General features: G+C 50.9%; 1 protein-coding gene across 1 annotated transcript; it reads right to left on the bottom strand.

Moving 5' to 3' along the window:
* Positions 1 to 761: 761 nt before the first annotated feature.
* On the bottom strand, positions 762 to 11,031 carry LOC114696571 (keratin, type II cytoskeletal 73). The gene is made up of 9 exons (XM_028874370.2): positions 10,530 to 11,031; positions 9,383 to 9,597; positions 8,399 to 8,459; positions 7,838 to 7,933; positions 7,296 to 7,460; positions 5,095 to 5,220; positions 4,527 to 4,747; positions 3,548 to 3,582; positions 762 to 1,527 (listed from the first exon to the last, which is right to left on the bottom strand). Exons 1-9 carry the CDS (start codon positions 10,971 to 10,973, stop codon positions 1,271 to 1,273), a joined length of 1,620 nt encoding a protein of 539 aa, XP_028730203.1. The 5' UTR covers positions 10,974 to 11,031; the 3' UTR covers positions 762 to 1,270.
* Positions 11,032 to 18,552: the final 7,521 nt, after the last annotated feature.

Raw genomic sequence — 18,552 nt, 5'->3', positions numbered from 1 at the left:
AACCCTAACAAGACACCCTGAGCCTACAGCGATCCTGTTCAGATGCCACACACGAGCCTCCACCTGAATGGACACTGCTCTCTTACATGCCTTTGCATTCGGTCACATCTGACAATAATTCCTGCAGCCTAGGGACCTAGAGACATCTCCAAACACACAGTGTTCTGTAAACAAAGTGATGTGGGTAATTGGGATGAGCATCTACTTAAACACACACACACACACACACACACACACACATACCTATGCATGTGTTCACACACACACAAATTCACACATGCATATCATTGACTCAGTGCAAACTTTATTAAGGACCACAAGGACTTTGGGGTTTTTAATCAGAAAAATATATCAAGTCTTAAGATCTTCAGTATTGGCTTTCTGGTGCCTCTTGATTAGCTTTAAATTTTACCGCCAGACACTTGACTCCTCTCCTGATAGTCTGTATGTTGCTAAACATTGTACACCCCCTGACTGTTGCCTGAGGAAAGTAGGGATCAGAAGACACACCTGTGGGGTGTGGACAAGTGAATGCTGGGTATCAATGCAGGTGGTGCTGGGGTCTGTGCAGGTGTGGACAGACCTAGGTGTGGACCCAGCTTGTGCAGGGTCTAATTCATGCAGATCAAATGATACTTAGGATCCTGTGGAACAGAGGAAGTTCAGATGCCAGAGGTTCCCATTCAGTGACCACTCCACATACAAAAGGAATGTGGCCTGAAATAAGGATTTCTTCAGGAAAGAGGCAATATGACCTTACATGAGTTTTATAAGTTTATTAGTGGAACATGGGAGCAGAGAACTGGGGCCTAAATGAGACCCAGGCTGGATGGGGACTCCCAGTCCTAAAACTGACAAAGACCATGCCAGATGCAACTATGGCCAGGTGTTTGCTCTAGGGTGGGCTGGTTCTTGTAGGACTGCCCAGCAATACGCTTCAAGTCTCATGTGCTGGGCATCCGGGGAATCAGGGTCAGCCTGCAGGGAACCTTCATCTGAAGGGGACATGCAGGCAGAGGGATCGGGTCCTCACAAAGGCATGGAAGGCTGAGAATCGGTTCCTTTGCAGTGGGGAAGAAGAATGCGTGAGTAACTCCCTAGAATCCTGGTGCTGGCTAATGAAGACAAAGAAGACGGGTTGGAGAGAAGAAGGTAACATTGTAACAAAGAAAAGTAAGAATCAGGTGATGGTAAATAGAACAGAAGGATTTCCCGGAAGAGAATCCAGAGAAAACCGAGGCTGGGCAGATGTGGGGGATAGGCTGTTGGTTTATCTCATGGTTTTCTTCGTGGGTGAGCCCAAAGCCGAGGTCTTCCCCGAAACATCCTTAAACTCACTTGCACTGCCCAGCCTGGCCTTGGTCTCCCCACGGGGGCTGCAATTCCCACTCCCGGTGACACAGCCCCCGGACAGTATGTTGTAGCCCCCACCCACAGAGCTGGTCCGGTAGCCATAGGTGCCGGTGCTGCCGAATCCAAAGCTGGCCCCAGCACCGACGGCCCCCGGTGTGGAGCTGCTGATGACCGCTGTGGAGAAAGGAGAGAAAAGGGATCAGTGGGCGTTTCACGGTAGAGTGGCCCTCAGTCCCTTCCAACTCCCAGCCCCCCAACTCAAAAATCTCCCTCCTAGCTAAACCTCTCACATGGACCCCAAAATTGCTCAATCCTGAGCAAATCAAGCCTTGAGAAAAACAGCCCAGGTGTCACAGAATCCCCAGTCAGGTACCTGCTCTTCCTTGGATGAACAAGGAACAGCAAGGCTCCCCCAAAGGACAGGTGATGCCAAAATGTAAGCCAAACCCTTGCATTTAAGATGAGAAGGCACCCGTATGTCGCTTCTCCTGTACTTCCGGCAGCTTGAATGGGGGCGCCTGTGCTGCCCACCACCCGTTAGGAAGAAAGTGGCTGAGCCTTGTGGGGCCAGTGATAACACTGGTCTGTCCGCATGACTACATGGGTCTCTCCACCCACAGAGGGGACAGGTGGCTCTGCACTCAGTTTCCCATTATGCAGGGCAGGGTGAGTGTGGGTAGCGGGGGAGGGTGACTGTGGGTAGCAGGGGAGGGTGACTGTGGGTAGCAGGAGAGGGTGAGTGTGGGTAGCGGGGGAGGGTGAGTGTGGGTAGCGGGGAGGGTGAGTGTGGGTAGGGGGAGAGGGTGAGTGTGGGTAGCGGGAGAGGGTGAGTGTGGGTAGCGGGAGAGGGTGAGTGTGGGTAGCGGGGGAGGGTGAGTGTGGGTAGGGGGAGAGGGTGAGTGTGGGTAGCGGGGGAGGGTGAGTGTGGGTAGCGGGAGAGGGTGAGTGTGGGTAGCGGGGGAGGGTGAGTGTGGGTAGCGGGGGAGGGTGAGTGTGGGTAGCGGGGGAGGGTGAGTGTGGGTAGGGGGAGAGGGTGACTGTGGGTAGCGGGGCAGGGTGACTGTGGGTAGCGGGGGAGGGTGAGTGTGGGTAGCGGGGGAGGGTGAGTGTGGGTAGGGGGAGAGGGTGAGTGTGGGTAGCGGGGGAGGGTGAGTGTGGGTAGCGGGGCAGGGTGAGTGTGGGTAGCGGGGGAGGGTGACTGTGGGTAGCGGGAGAGGGTGAGTGTGGGTAGCGGGAGAGGGTGAGTGTGGGTAGCGGGAGAGGGTGAGTGTGGGTAGCGGGGGAGGGTGAGTGTGGGTAGTGGGAGAGGGTGACTGTGGGTAGCGGGGGAGGGTGAGTGTGGGTAGCGGGGGAGGGTGAGTGTGGGTAGCGGGAGAGGGTGAGTGTGGGTAGGGGGAGAGGGTGAGTGTGGGTAGCGGGGAGGGTGAGTGTGGGTAGCGGGGCAGGGTGAGTGTGGGTAGCGGGGGAGGGTGACTGTGGGTAGCGGGAGAGGGTGAGTGTGGGTAGCGGGAGAGGGTGAGTGTGGGTAGTGGGAGAGGGTGAGTGTGGGTAGCGGGGGAGGGTGAGTGTGGGTAGTGGGAGAGGGTGACTGTGGGTAGTGGGAGAGGGTGAGTGTGGGTAGTGGGAGAGGGTGAGTGTGGGTAGCGGGGGAGGGAGAGTGTGGGTAGCGGGACAGGGTGAGTGTGGGTAGCGGGGGAGGGTGAGTGTGGGTAGGGGGAAAGGGTGACTGTGGGTATCGGGGGAGGGTGAGTGTGGGTAGTGGGAGAGGGTGACTGTGGGTAGTGGGAGAGGGTGAGTGTGGGTAGTGGGAGAGGGTGAGTGTGGGTAGCGGGGGAGGGAGAGTGTGGGTAGCGGGACAGGGTGAGTGTGGGTAGCGGGGGAGGGTGAGTGTGGGTAGGGGGAAAGGGTGACTGTGGGTATCGGGGGAGGGTGAGTGTGGGTAGTGGGAGAAGGTGTGCAGCAGCTATAGACAGAGCTTCATCCCAGCACAGGCAAAGTTTCTGGGGAAGTGGTGAGTGTGCAAACTCAGAGTTGGGGGAAGCTAACTCTGCTGGTGAAGAAGTAGCTCAGAACGGTGGAGGCAGGAGGATGAGCACAGGATGCTCCACAGGGGCCCTGATGGCAGGCACCCACTCATTCACTCTGTGCTTGTTGGCTGCCTGGAACTCTGCCCTCAGAGACATGAAATACTCACAGATGCTCACAGCACTGGTGTGTTCCCCAGACATCCTGCACAGAAAAAACACAGGGAGCCTCCATCACACTTAGGGCCCTGAGCTGGGCTTCCCACTCACTGGGCATGCTCCCCATGCACTGGACATGGGCCAGGATCACCAGCCAGTCTAGTTCCACCTCCACCAACCCCACCAGCCAGCAGCCAGTCAGAAAGTGTTAACAGCCTCTGTCTCAAGGATAGAGCCTTCGAGTCGCTCCTGCCCTCCCCAGTCTACCTCCCTCACTTCAGAGATAGGAGGCCTGTAGTCTTGGGGCTCCCACACTAACACCGCTGCCAGGGCCCCCCTCCACCTGTGGAGTTTCTCTTGAGCCCATTGCTTGACTACTGGGTGGCTGAGGCCTGAGTAAGTAGAGGCATGGAATATAAATCAACTAAAATAGCAATGTATGAAGCTCCTGCATGACTTTAGACCAGTCCTTGTCCTGTGTCCCTCCAACTGGGCTGGACTTTGTGTGACCCACATTATTATCAATTGAGTATTTTCAGCTCACTGCCTTTTATAGGAAAAAAATGCATTTCTCTTTTAAAAAAAAAAAGTCATTATGTTGCAATGAACAAAACCATAATTATATAACCAAATAAGAAAAGAAAAGACATGTCTACTGTAAAAATAAAGCAAGTCAACTGGAGGAGGGGCGTGAGACGGCGCCGTCTGCTGAGAGACCGAACTCGGCACCCACTGGCCCTCCATGAACACGAGCTCTTTGTAAGGGCCACCGAGGCCTTGAAGCTGGCAACACTAAGCTGAAACTCTCTGAAGAGCTGAGGGAAAATGGAAAGGACGTGGCTGTCATACTGTGTGGCTGGAAATGGCTCTGAGGCTTGTCTGTGGTTAAACTGAAAAGCGGCTCTAGCCCCTCCAGTGTCCACATCCCACAGTCTAGGGAACCGGACCCGGGGAGGACTGCCAAGTTTCTCATGGCGTCCCCGCTGTCACCTGCACTCCTCGCCCTCCAGCAGCTTGCGGTAGGTGGCGATCTCGATGTCCAGTGACAGCTTCATACTCATCAGCTCCTGGTACTCCCGCATCATCCGGGCCAGCTCCTCCTTGGCCTGCTGCAGGGCGCCCTCCAGCTCATCCAGTTTGGCCCGGGCGTCCTTGAGGGCACAGTCACCTCGCTGCTCGGCATCAGCGATGGCCGTCTCCAGGTTGGAGCACTGAGGGGCAGGAGGTAGCATCCCCCCCTGAGTTCTGAGGTACCTAGGTCCTACTTTACTCCTGTGTGCATGTGCTAATGGAGGAGGTGGGGGGTGCTCTGTCTCACTACACTTCCCGGAGTGTATCTGGCAGTGAGGACCTTTACTTGGCCCCAGGGAAGTGTGTTAGTCTCAGTCTTGTTCTAGACTTCAGATGGGGAACACAGTAGTTGAGGAGATGAGGCTTCTCCGGGGAAGGGGTTTCTAGGACAGAGTACAAAGAAAAGGAGACAGGCAGGGAGCCACCAGCCCCCCAGCCTTCCCGTGGGGGTATGCAGGAGGCCCAGTCAGGAGTCCCTGTCACTCACTTGCTTCTTCACACTCTCAATTTCTGATCGCAGTCTCTGGATGAGCCTCGTCAACTCAGAGATCTCGTTCCTGGTGTGTTTGAGGTCATCTCCATGTCGGCCAGCTGCCAGCTGCAGCTCTTGGAACTGGTAGGTGGGGGGTAAGCAAGCACATGTGTGACTTAAGGGTTATCAACGCTTAAGCTAGCCCAGAAAAGGTGCCTTTGCTTGGGGCCATGCGGCAGAAGAGAGAAGGAAGCCCCAGTCCCCAGCTTCAGAGCCTTCGTCTCTATAACCGTCTGTGCCCGGTTTTATTCCTCCGCCTCAAGCCTGGCTGATCTTCCCGAGGTTGGAGCGGGCACGGGGCTGTTGGCAGTGTCCCGACGCTCCACACTGTATCTTTGCAAGGTTTGTCCCCAACCATGGCCCGCCCTTCCTTCAAGGTCAAGATGAAATTCAGACTCATAGCGTGGAGTCAAGGTGCTCACTTCTCATTGCCCTGCCTTCATTGACCTGGTTCCCCAGCTTTGCCGAACAGTCCTTTAATATCCCCCCTTAAATGACCCTCACGTGCTCCCATGCCTCTGAGGGAGTATGACTTCTCCCTCTCCCAGAACCCTTCCCCCACCCGCTCCCTCTTCCTTAAGTAGCTGTAGCTAGGCCAGATCAGGAGACCTTCCCTAATCCTCTGACTAGGTGCAATCAGCCCATGATCCTGGGCTCCAGAAGTCAAACATATCAGACCTCACTGACATGTCTGTGCCTTCCTCAGTGGATGGATTTTTGGGGTCTTGTTTTTGTTTTTTTTTGTTTTTTTTTTTTTTTTCTGAATTCTCAGTACATAGTATAATACCTCACTGGTGCTCAAGAAAAGGATCTGATGAGCGAATAGATGACTGACAGAAAGAGGAGCCAATCGGCTGCTCTATTTTCTCACTTCCCCTTCTCCCTGCTAGCTTAGCTGAGCACAAGCTGTATGAAACTGTCTTGTTGGGCGTGGAAGGAGGGCAGGTTCACCATTGAATGCCAGCCATGAAACCATTAGGGTCATCGTTAAACAGTCAACAGAGTATCCCAGCTCAAGCTCAGAATGCAACTTAAAGGGAAAACAGCAGGCGTGATCTTTGGCACTTTGGGGTGATGTGTTGCCTTGCCCCCTTCCCAGAATGCTCAGCCCTGACCTGGTTCAGCACCCCAGAAGTGGCAGCACCATCACCCCTTATTGACTGAGTGCTCTCGCTGAGTATCCTGCACCCAGCCACTGTGGTCAGCACCCAGCCATGGCGTCCCTCTTGCTAAGCCCATGGTGAAGTGGAGGTACCAATAACCCACATAGCAAATGGTGTATAATCACATCTGTGAGACTCCTCTGATTCTTCTGGAAAGGACTGTGGAGGTGGCAGCCTGTGTTTGAGTGCTGGATCCTGACAACCCATTGGGGGGGGGGTAAATGACATGGCCATTCTCACCCCTGGCTTATGAGAGTAAATAGGGAAGGAACTGGTGGGACCAGGTCACAAGTCTGAGCCTTCATCAAAAAGTCCAGGCTTGTGTTGTCCCTTAGGCCCTGAAGGCTAACCCTTCCCCAACAGGCTAAACCTCTCCATCCAAGGCTGGGAAGGAGATGGGGAAGGAGAGATAAGGTCTCCCACGGGTGATTTATCGAGAGAAAGAGTCCGATGAACAGCAGGGAACAATTAGAAAGTTACCATCATGATCAGAGAAACCAGATTATCTGAGAGTCACCTCCTACCCACGCCCATCGGGGGAGCTAAGATGTGAAGGATAGCAACACCCTCTTCATCCATGTAGGTGGACTTGAGTGAAAAAGTGGGGGTTGCCTGATCCCAGATCACACTGAAGAGACCTGTGATTCACCGTAATGATAGAGCTGAGATGCCGACTACTCACATTTCCCCTCCCCCAGGTGCACTTCAGAGCCCTCTGCCTCCAGAAGGTGGGTCCTGCCCAATCCCACCTAACCCCACGTTAGGACGCATCATTTGCGTCTTGAGTTTACATTCTGAAATGGCTGCCATCAGCCTAAAGGGAGCCCCAAGGGCAGAGCTGTGTCTTCTCCCTTCTTGCTTCCCACAGTGCCAAGATCAGTGTTGTGTTCCCAGCTAGCTAGAGGCTGAAGTGAGTCACGGAACAGAAAAAAATGAGACCAAGCCAGATCCCCCTACACACACATCACTGGAGAGGTGTACAGTCAACCCCACCTTGGTCTGGTACACCATCTCTGCCTCGGCTTTGCTCTTCAGGGCGATGTCCTCATACTGAGCACGGACTTCAGCAATGATGCTGTCCAGGTCCAGGTTGCGGTTGTTGTCCATGGACAAGATGACAGATGTGTCACTTATGTGGGACTGCATCTGAGCAATCTCCTACAGAAAAAAGAATGCATGAAATGCCTATTGTAACCAGGGAAAGGTGACAAAATGCTGGCCCTATCCCAGAAGGATAACCCCAGGACATCCAAATGGGCACCTGCCACATTCCCTAAAGCTATAGAAGAACAGAGCCCAAGGCTTTGAAAAACTATCCAGTTGGGAAGCCAACTGAGAAGAAAATCGCACATCTATCCCAAGAGGGGGCAAGATGAGGAAAGTAGCCTGCTCAGCTATCATCCAGCCTTTGAACTACAAAGCCTTCAGCACCCGAATGCTGGAGGGCCCTGGGCTCTTGAACTGACTGATAAATAGGTATCTTATCAGCCTAAGTCTTCCCCCAGTCCAAAGCTAGAGGCGAGGACCAGCCTTACCCCCTCGTACAGACACTTGAGGAACTTGATCTCTCCATCCAGGGCATCCACCTTGGCCTGCAGCTCCACCTTGCTCATGTACGCTGCGTCCACATCCTAAAGGGAATCCAGACACCTCCTACTGACCAATCTCTCTTATGAACCCCACCCTATGGCTGACTGTCCCAGGAAGAGACTCGAGACCCCAGGGGCAGGAACTTGACTTTATCCCCCCCGTTCTCCACAGGAGAGCACAGACCCTGTTCCTCCCCACAGTCACTGAGGCGGCCGAAGTGACTTGCTGAAATAAGTTAAAAAAGGGACTTGGCCCTTCTCAGAGTCCTGTGCACTACTGACCACAGACTGGGACAGACTATCCACAGCTGGACTCTCGTCCATTTACACAGCTGTGAAGATGGCAAAGTGATCTATGCTAGACGACCACCAGTGTCCACGATGGACATAGTCAGCCTTGGCTCCGGGTTTTCAGCCCCAGGCCCTCTGGGGAGTGCAGGCCTCATCCCTCCTCTGCTCTTACCCCTGCACCCACCACGGGGGACTGAGGCCAGGTGCCCTCCTTACTTTCTTAAGCACCACAAATTCATTCTCAGCGGTTGTTCGCTTGTTTATTTCTTCTTCGTACCTGCAGGGAAGGCATCAGTGAACCGGGGCTGGGAGTGCCAGGGTTTGCGCGTCTATACCTGTACATTCTCACTGAGAAATACAACAAGACATCTGAAGTGTGGATCCTTAAACAGGTGTTTTCCGCTGTCCCAGCTTGAGAGGGGTGCTTGGCTGAGCTGTCAGTAGGGACCTGGGCTTGGTGACTGCAGAGTTTGGGTCTAGGTTTCTTCTGATGCCTGGGGAGTGAGTCCATTTTCCCTCCTCCCTTTTCAGCATCCAAATCACAGGAGCAGGACAATGCCACTCCAACCTGAGATGGGAGTCCAGGAAACTAGAACTACCCGCACCCAGGTCAAGAAAGAATATGGCTCAAATGTGCAGGACGCCGGGCGGTGGTGGCACATGCCTTTAATCCCAGCACTCAGGAGGCAGAGCCAGGCGGATCTCTGTGAGTTCGAGGCCAGCCTGGGCTACCAAGCGAGTTCCAGGAAATGGTGCAAAGCTATATAGAGAAACCCTGTCTTGAAAAACCAAATGTGTGTGTGTGTGTGTGTGTGTGTGTGTGTGTGTGTGTGTGTGTGTGTGCAGGACTCAATGAGAGAAGTTCAACAGGAACTCCACTCCTGCTCTGCTTGGGTTTCCCTGGAACTTGGGGCACCCTGGGTGAGCTTAGGAACTGGAGTCCTGTGTTGAACACACACAAGGGCTCTCTAGAAGGGTTAGGAAGCAACACACAAAAGAGCAGACTGGTTCCAGGGGAACCGTATCCACGGTCCAGCCTGCTTGATTATGCCCATGAAGGCTCTCATCTTTCCAGGTGAGCTCAGATGGCTGTCTTGCTCTACCCAAGTTCAGTCCCCCTGAGATCACAGGCAGAAGTCCCAGGACCTGCTTAGAAGGCCCCACCCCAGGGGTCAGTTAGTCCACAGTGTCCCTACTCACCTCTTCTTGTAGTCCTCCACAGCATCCCTCATGCCCCTCAGCTCTGAGTCCAGCCTCACTCTGTCACCAGACAGCGCATCCAGCTGCTTTTGCAGGCTGCTGATGTGGGCCTCGTAAACAGGCTCCAGATTCTTCTTGCAGTTGTTCAGGTCCAGCTGCTGCAGCAGCTCCCACTTGGTCTGCAGCACCTGGTTCTGCTGCTCCAGGAAGCGCACCTGGAATGCAAACCCACAGCCACCTGAACCCACTCCACAGTCAGCAGGGAGGAGGGGATGGCAGACTTCCTTTCCTGAGGAAAAGGATGAGTTTTGATCTGCTATGTGACCTTCAAAGGTGAGATCTGAAAGAAGAAAATGACACCCAGGTACCTCCCTCTGGTCATCCTTAGTCTAGCAGCCAGAAGGCAGCTCTGGAGGTCATGAGAAACCCAATACACATTTATCTCCAACCTGTCACAACATTGGCTGTTTGTCTCCTGGCGCAGTCTAAACCTACTAGGTCCATATTGATGAGCTGTGGGAATGCCTCTCTGTGGCAAGTTCTTAGATGTGAATTTGCCTACCAGCTTCCCACCCTTCAGGGCCTGGTGACCTAGTCTGTTAGGCCTGCTGTCTCCCTCCACATCCAGGGCTTCTCTCAGCCTACTTGGAAGCCAGGTATTCAACCGAACTGGGACCTCGAGCTCTCCTCTGTGGTTTGCCAGGAAGTTTCCATTGTTCAAGACTTGCCTACCATGTACTCCTTGGTGCTCAAACTTCAGTCAGCATCAGTATTCCAATAGGGCTCGTCAAAATGCAGAGTGCATAAGGCCCTGGCATTCCGCCCTTTCCAAGGCCACCGCTGGGGTCTCCTCTGCCTTCTAAATCCCACTGGCTCTGCCCCCAACCCACTCACTTCTCTACCAAGAGTTCGCTTGCTCTGCCTCCTAGAGACCTTCCAAATGAGGCTTCTTGAGCTCCTTACATGCCTTTGGTCCTATCCTTCAGCACTCATGTCTAGGCTATTGTCTGCTTCCTCTCTGCTCTGTCCTGGGCTGTGTCTGTATCCTGGGAGGGGGGGGTCCCACCATCCTCTCTCCAGACAGGGGGCCCCCAAGGGCAGTGAAAGTGGAGGAAGAAAGGGGGTACTTAGCTATCAGCTGTCCCACCTTGTCGATGAAGGAGGCGAACTTGTTATTCAGAGCCTTGATCTGCTCCCGCTCCTGCGCGCGCACTTTCTGGATCTCCGGGTCCAGCTCCACATTGAGTGGAGCCAGGAGGCTCTTGTTGACAGTGACCTGGTGGATGCCCCCGGGCAGACCCAGGGATGGGTTTGAAGGCCCCAGAGCCCCACTGCCGAACATGCTGCCAGCAAAGCCACTGGCCCTATTCCGGCCAAACCCGTATCCCGCTGTGCGCCCGCTGCCACCAGCCACATTGAAGGAGATGCTCCTGGCGCCCCTCAGGCTGTAGAGGCTCCGACTGCTGAAGCCCCCGCTGAGCCCTTTGGCCCCTGCCCGGTAAGAGGATGAGCTGCCCCCGGACAGCACAGCTGAGCAGCCGCTGAAGCCCCTGTTGGCAGCCCCGGGCTTGCAGGTGAATTGGCGGTTCATGGTAGAGAAGCCACGGAGTGGGAATGAGACACAGAAGCTTCCCTGAGAGACTGTGAGACGGTTCACCAGCTTGTGATCTCGGCCTTCCCTTTTATAGAGCTCAAGAGAACAATTGCCCTAATTGGTGGGTTTAGCTTGCCTGGAAGGAAAAAAATCATTTTCTCCTATCAAAATCAAAGATGTGGGGTAACTTGAAAACTCCCAAAGTGCTGGGCTTGCAAGTCCACTGCATGCAATTGAGTCTTATCTTATTAGCATGGGGTAATTAGCTGGGCCATGTTATCCCTCAGAAAGATCTTGGCTAGGAAGCTTGTCATGATCCCAACTGTACTTCTTCAGAGGGTTGGGATAGTAGGAGGCCTGAAGGAGACTTCTAATTGACAATGTCGTCTATGAGAAATCCTCCACCTGTGCCGGCATCAGATCACCTGCTTCAGGGACCCTGACTGGCTGCTTTCATGTGGTTAGGAAGTCCCAAGGCCCAGCTCCCCAAGGCTGCTGGAGACGGTTCTCATGCCTGACTTGCCAGGGATGCAGAATCCAGGCTCTGCCCCCTGACGGTGAACCTTATGCTGTGCCCTCGGGTAGGTCCATTGCTCCCCCTGTGCCAGCCAGCCAGGTGCCCACCTACGTTCACCTGTCTGCGTAGACGTCTACCTCAGTCTTGCAACCTCAGAGTGGTGGTCATCACCACCATTTATAATGGCCGGCCCTGGTGCAACACTTTGCAGTATAGAGAGCTCCTGGTACACAGCTTGTTCCATCCACTCAGTCTGTCTACAGAGGGACGGTGACAATCTACATTTCACCAATGGGAAGGCAGAGGCTTGGAAAGTTGAGGGCTTCATTCCTTTAGCAAACATTTAATAAACCCTTTCTCCGTAAGAGTCTCAGAGGATGAAGAGCCCCTAGAAAAACACAGGCCTCTGCAGCAAGGACTCCCTGCTTGGTCTTCGGACTCCACATTGCAAGTCACACAGGCCTTTTCACTTGCCCACCCTAACGGCCAGCCAGCTTCCTTCCTTCAAGTTCTCGTGCATCTACCATCAGTTAGCAAACATCTGAGGCTGACTGTCCCAGGTGCTGTGCTAGGTTCTGGAATTCTGAACTAAGAAGACCAAATGTGGCTCGGAATTCTAGGCAGGCAATCCAATTTGACACTTGCTGCTGCCAACATATGTGATCCAAGAGTTTCACTATCCCCAGATCTCACAATCAGTAATTTCCTCATTAAACACACGCATCCCACTAGTTGATTACCTGACTAAATAGTTTCTACACAGTGGTTATGAAGTGCCCCTAACATTCTTCCACCAAGCAAACTCAGCCATCTTTATGCAAAAATAACTTTTTTCTAGTAAGAAAAACCATTTCCTCAGATGTCCCCAATTTTACCACATGCAATGGCCACTGACAATCTTTTTTTTTTTCCTCTCCTGATCATAAAGGTTCCCATTTTTCCCAAGCTCCCTCACAAGAGAAGCAGAATACATGAGGGTGAAGCCAACGGTGTCCTGACGCAGATGCTGAGCACTGTGGCCAAGCCCACCCCGACTCCTCACGGCGATGCAAGCTCTGAAAACCTCTCTGGCTAACTGACCCTGTTTAACCACTCGTCTCTGGCCAGGGGTGGGAAACAGTACTCAGATCCAACTAGTGTTAGTGTTTAAAAATCGCCAGAAATAATGAATTCCTCATGCAGTTTGTTAGACCGATGTGGTGGAGCGGAGAAAAGGCAGATGGACAACTAAGGAGCCCAGGACTGAGATCTATCCACAGACAGTTGAGGCCCAAGCCTCTGCTTGGGGATTTGTAAACAGTGGGTGGTGCTGGGCCCTACCTCAAACTAGACTCTGCCAACTGTGTGGCTCCTGGACGTGTTTGCTTCCATTAAGTCCTTCGTCCTCATCCCTAGAGAGGGGACACATGTGAGCTGGCCTGAAGCCACCACGAGTGAGGAGACACATGGCAGCCCTGCAGACAGCAACAGCACCCGAAGGTGAGTTTGGACGGCTCATAGAATAATTGGTTGTTGCCGTAGCATAATGAGCCAGTAATTGTCCATAGAGGGAAGAAAATAACCAAGCATCTACATCACCCTCTCCAAAGCTCAGAGAACGTTGTGGAAGAGGAGGATGAACAGAAAAAGGAGTGGAGTATTGTGTACCTATCTCCTCATTAAAATTCAGGAAGCAACCAAGCATGGAATCTCAGCACTTGGGAGGCAGAAGCAAATGGATCTCTGTGAGTTCCAGGTCAGCTAGGCTACATTGTGAGACCTTGTCTCAAAAATAAAGAAAGAAAAGAAAAGAAAAGACGAGAAGAGAAAAGAAAAAAGAAAAGAAAAGAAAGGATTTAGGAAGTAAATGAAACTTAGAAAGCCCAAGAAATAAGTGAAACTCACAGGTCTTAGGAAGATCTTGAAGCTTACAGGATTCCAAGAATTCCATCCCAGGGTTGTGTAAGCGATAACAATCGATGGAGAGAAGAGACTGAGCAGCCAAGCTACGTACATGTTGTGCCAAGAGCACTAGAAATATAGATTTCACAAATCATCACTCATGTGGGGGTGGGCTTTTCTGCAACACAGCTACCTTTGAGTCACCTGTGGGTCTGTAAGTGAACCATATAAATTCACTGGTTCACTAAGCTAGGCTTGAATAGGATAGGGATTTGCTTGTTGTTTGTTTGTTTGTTTGTTTTAACTGGGTGCCCTGCCTAGGATGGATAGGTGTTTGCATTTTCCCAGGAAAAGCCACATAACACATTTATGTCTAATGATTCCCCTCTTGAGATCCTGAATGCACAAGCAGAGGAAACTAATAAGAAGAAAATCAAAGAGGGTGATGCCCAGGATTCATAGCAAGAGGTGGATTCTAGGCCATGGCTCTTCTTTCACACTCAGACTGGCACTGCTTCTCCATCATCCACTGCCTCAGGGTCCCCAGCCACTCAGTCCTTCCAAGGTATTTCTGCTGCCTGCTACCCGCTCTGCTCTACTGCTTCCCATGCTCCCTGCGGCTGCTGAGACAGCTGGGGAGACCAGCTCCAGGCTGCTTGTGTCAGCGCTGGCGTTGGTTTGCTGCACGGTTCCTACTTGGTCACCAGCACCTTGTTCTGTTGTTCTGGGAATCAGACTTAGAAAGCGGAAGTTGGGGCTGGAGACGATATATGAGTAATGTACTTGCTGCACACACAGGAGAACCTGGGTTTGATCCCCAGAATGTCAAAAGCCAAGTATGCTTGTAATTTCAGTGCCAAGGAGGCAGACAGGTAGATCCTTGAGGTCCCTGGTCCAGCAGCCTAATTTAATTGGTGAGCCCCTGGTCCCAGGGAGAGACTTTGTCTCAAAAAACAAGGCAGACAGTTCCTGAAGAAGAACATCCAAGGTATATCTCTGATCTACATGCATGTGCATGTATACACATACACACATACAAACATAAATACATACATACACAACACACACAGAGAGAGAGAGAGAGAGAGAGAGAGAGAGAGAGGAGGAGAGAGAAACAGGAAGTGAAAAGCTCAGTCACAGTAGACTTGAGAATCCTGCTGGCCTGGCAAGAGTGTCAGTGATCCCCTTTGGCATGGACCCCCAGCATACTGTGACAGAAGTCATTACCTCTGCTACATCAAGTGCCACAGCCAGCACAGCCAGGAACATCACAGGGACTTGGACACAGGGTAATGGTAGACAGACACACAGGACTCCGGGTTCACTTCCGGAGTGAGTAATTTTTATTTTTCCCACTGTTGTTTAGTTAGATACTAGGGATAGCACTGCCAGCAGACCTTGACCAAATAGCCTATTTGACTGCATTGGGTTCTTCCCGCCATACTTCCCGGCCCTTGTGGCCCTGTTTTTCCCTAGAGGACATCCCTCCTAGGCTTTGTCTCATGCCCCCAAGTTTTCTGCAGTCCAGAGCCACATCTGAGTCAGGGTTCGTGCTGAGAAAGGAGCTGCAGATCATCTACAGCATTACACTTTGTTCAGGTTCGTTCTCCTGGCCTGCGGCATTTAAAATAGCAAACAGCAAGGATGCTAACGAGGATGCTGGGGCGGGGAGTCCTTGGCATTCTTACCCAGTGGCGGACTCTGCATGCCAGGCAAAATGCGCTCAACAGTGCAAGAGTGGTATGACCGTTATGACGGTGACCGCCGACTGCCTTCGGTTTTGATTTGAGGCCCACGTCACCAGAAAGGATCCATTAGAACCATAAACCTGGTTAAAAGGCCGTAGATGGGGAGGTCATAGGCCCTAAGTGGGGAAAACCTACTACTGTTGCTTTGGTAAGGGGACATGTTGTCAAACTCTCTCAAAGGTTGATTTTAATACCCATAGATCAGTGCTGCTCTCAGCCTCGATAAGAGAAGCTTCTTTTTACTGTGGGCAGAGATACACACAGAGACTCATAACTTGTCAAAGCACTGAGAAAAATTGGCTGTTGAGTGTTCAGCCCTAAATGGGATCTGGCTCTCTCTGTCTCCCTCCCTTCCATGAAAGTGGAAAGAGTCTAAGAAATGACGCTTGAGGTCATGACCTTCATGTATTCAGAAGCAGATGCACATACATACACACATACATACATACATACATACATACATACATACATACATACATACGGGAGGGGGCAGGTATAACAAGGCAGGTCTAGAACATTGACTCTTTTGCTCACTCAGTGGCCAGCTGACTGAGTGAGTATTCTGGGCCTGGGCTTTTCTTGTCCACTGGTTACATAGGCCAGGAAAGTAAGGCTATCTCACTGATCAATGGCTTCACCTCTAGCCCTAATTCTCCTCTTTTTCCTGAGACAGCAGACCTGGCAGCAGCCACTTGAGACAACACACACACTTGGCAGGGTTCAGCACAACTTTTCCCACATGGTCTCCTATGGGCTCAGACCAAGATATGATACCCTAATTCTGTGCCCTCCCTACTCAGCCAGGCTCTTTATGGAACCCACCCACCACATGAATTTCTCTAACCTGGCCACGGGAGGAGATCCAGACAGATGAAAAGACAGCCGGTGTAGTGAACAAGAGACGGGATGCAACCTCTTGACCACAATGTCCAGTTCCAGGGCTACACTTTCTAGTTCTATGATGGTGAGCTTTTCAGCCTCAGTATTTATCATCTGTCAAATGGAGTGAATAGTGACATTCTGGCTGCATAACCAGGGTCTTATTTGAAACACTCAGGGCATGGAAATAGTGTTCACTTTTAATCATTTTTAATTTATTTATTTATGTGTGGGAGGGTTTTGTCTGCATGTTTATCTATGTACCACAAGCATCCCTGATGCCCATGGAGTCTGCATCTGACCCCCAACCACTGGAGTTACAGATGGTTGTGAGCTGACAAGTGAGTGCTGGGAATGAAACCAAAGTCCTCTGGAAGAGAAGCCGGTGCTTTTAACTGCTGAGCCATTGTTCCCGCCCTATGGTGTTAACATTTTACAAAGAGAAATATTTCAGTCTGTGTCCTTCCCATCTGCAGCAATACCAGCAGCTCACAAAACACCACCACAAAAACATTATATTCCAGAACTGTTAGGTTTTTGACAAAGATAGTGTTTCTTAATCCTCACAACAGTACTAGGAGGTGATTACTAATGTCTTTGTGTTTCAGAAGTAGACAGTAAGGTTCAAAAGATTAAGAGCTTTTCCAAAACAATGCAACCAACTAAATGGTAGATGTAGGATTTGAACCATGGCCAACTGGTTCCACGCTCAATGCACACGTGCAGACTTGAATCAAGTACTGGATCCGTAAGTGCCCAAGGGGACACACAGTGAATGCCCTGTGTGGAACTGGTGAGCTCCTCGACTTTCAGGCAGTACCTCCTACCTTTTCTTCCAATGGAAAGTAATAAAATATTTGGAGATCATCAAGTTACAAATATTGCCAGCGATTGTGTGAGTCACCATAGCACAGAAATGCTAGTCAATACTAGTCAAATGTATAAATAAAAGCAGCCTTGTTTCCTCCTTCCAACTTGTATGTTTTATAATTTCTTCGACTGTTTAGCAGCCCCAATATAATACTAAATAAGATTAGTACCATTCCCAGTCTTATAGGAAAAGCATTAAGACCTTCAACATTTAATGTTTACTATAAAGGAACTTTCTCTGTCTCTGTCTCTCCCCCTCAGACCCACCCCCGTCTCTCTCTCTCTCTCTCTCTCTCTCTCTCTCTCTCTCTCTCTCTCTCTCTCTCTCTCTCTCTCTCTCACACACACACACACACACACACACACACACACACACACATTTGCCCCATGTGACTGTAGAAGTTTTACAATCCAAAATCTGATGGAAGAGCTGGCAAGCTGAAGATCATAGTTCAAATCCGAAAACTGAGTCCCAGGTCCACCTGCCAGGGAGTCACCAGCAGGTGCCCGCCATCTTGTTCGTTCACTCCGTGCTATCTGGTTTAGTGATGAGTGAACGTTCGATTTCTTCAGGTGTTTTTGCATTTGTTCAGGTGGCCATGAGTGTTTTTCTTCTATAATATGACAATATACCAAATATGGGTTTTCCTTTTCATTTCTGGAGGGTGAATCAAGTAACTGAGTCTTAATGTTGACCAACCTTTCATTTCTGGGATAAACCTCCCATAGCATGATGTGGCATCCTTTTTACATACCCCTAAGTCAAATTTGCTCTTATCTTCTTGAGAATTTTGGAATCTGTGTTTTTGAGGGATGTGAACATGTTTAGGTTTTTTACAATGTCTTAGTGTGGTCCCATAAACAAAACAAAAGGTGTTGACTCTTCTGTCTTCTGGTAGAGTTTGTATAGAATTGGTATTATTTTGTAATTAATCCTACATGTCCTTCAGGGCCTAGATACACAGTCATTGCATCTGAGAAACCTTTTTTAGTCTCACAACACTGTCTAATAATAATAATAATAATAATAATAATAATAAGAAGAAGAAGAAGAAGAAGAAGAAGAAGAAGAAGAAGAAGAAGAAGAAGCACCTGCTGCATGTGGTGAGGGCGCAGGCCCTAAAGAATAAGTAGACATTTAACATTTTCATTGTGTTTATCTTTCTAATGGCCCTGTAAGAAGATGCTATTTTATTGTTTTGTAAATGTGTAAAATCAGGCTCTGAATTGTTAAATAATGTACCCGAGAGCTTACAGTCTCTCATCTAACCATTACTTTTTTTACTAAGAGCCCACTGAACTTCAAAAATAGGAGGAAATGAGCCCAACACAGAGCCTGCAGAATGCAGTTCTCACACCACAGACTCAGGTGTGACCGGGCCTGGTTAATCATGTGGATTTCCAGGATCCTCCCCACTCCCCTGTGATGGGAACTCCAGGGAGCTGCAACCAAGAGTGTGTATTTTAAACAAGCACCCAAACGACTTGAATACACACAGTGGGTCCCAGAGTAGCCATTGCACTAACTACATCCACTTCGTAAGAACAGCTGTTTGTGAATCCCCCACCCATCCCCACCTAGACCATGAACTTCCTGCAGGATGCTCTGCCTTTGTCTCTGTGTGGCCAAACACAGTCCCTCACCTCCATCATGGTGTGAGACATTTGTCTAAGTAGAATG

The sequence above is a fragment of the Peromyscus leucopus genome, chromosome 20, assembly GCF_004664715.2.
Source record: "Peromyscus leucopus breed LL Stock chromosome 20, UCI_PerLeu_2.1, whole genome shotgun sequence".
NCBI lineage: Eukaryota > Metazoa > Chordata > Mammalia > Rodentia > Cricetidae > Peromyscus > Peromyscus leucopus.
Note: the sequence above shows the minus strand (reverse complement) of the source record. Positions and strands in the feature narration are given on the sequence as shown.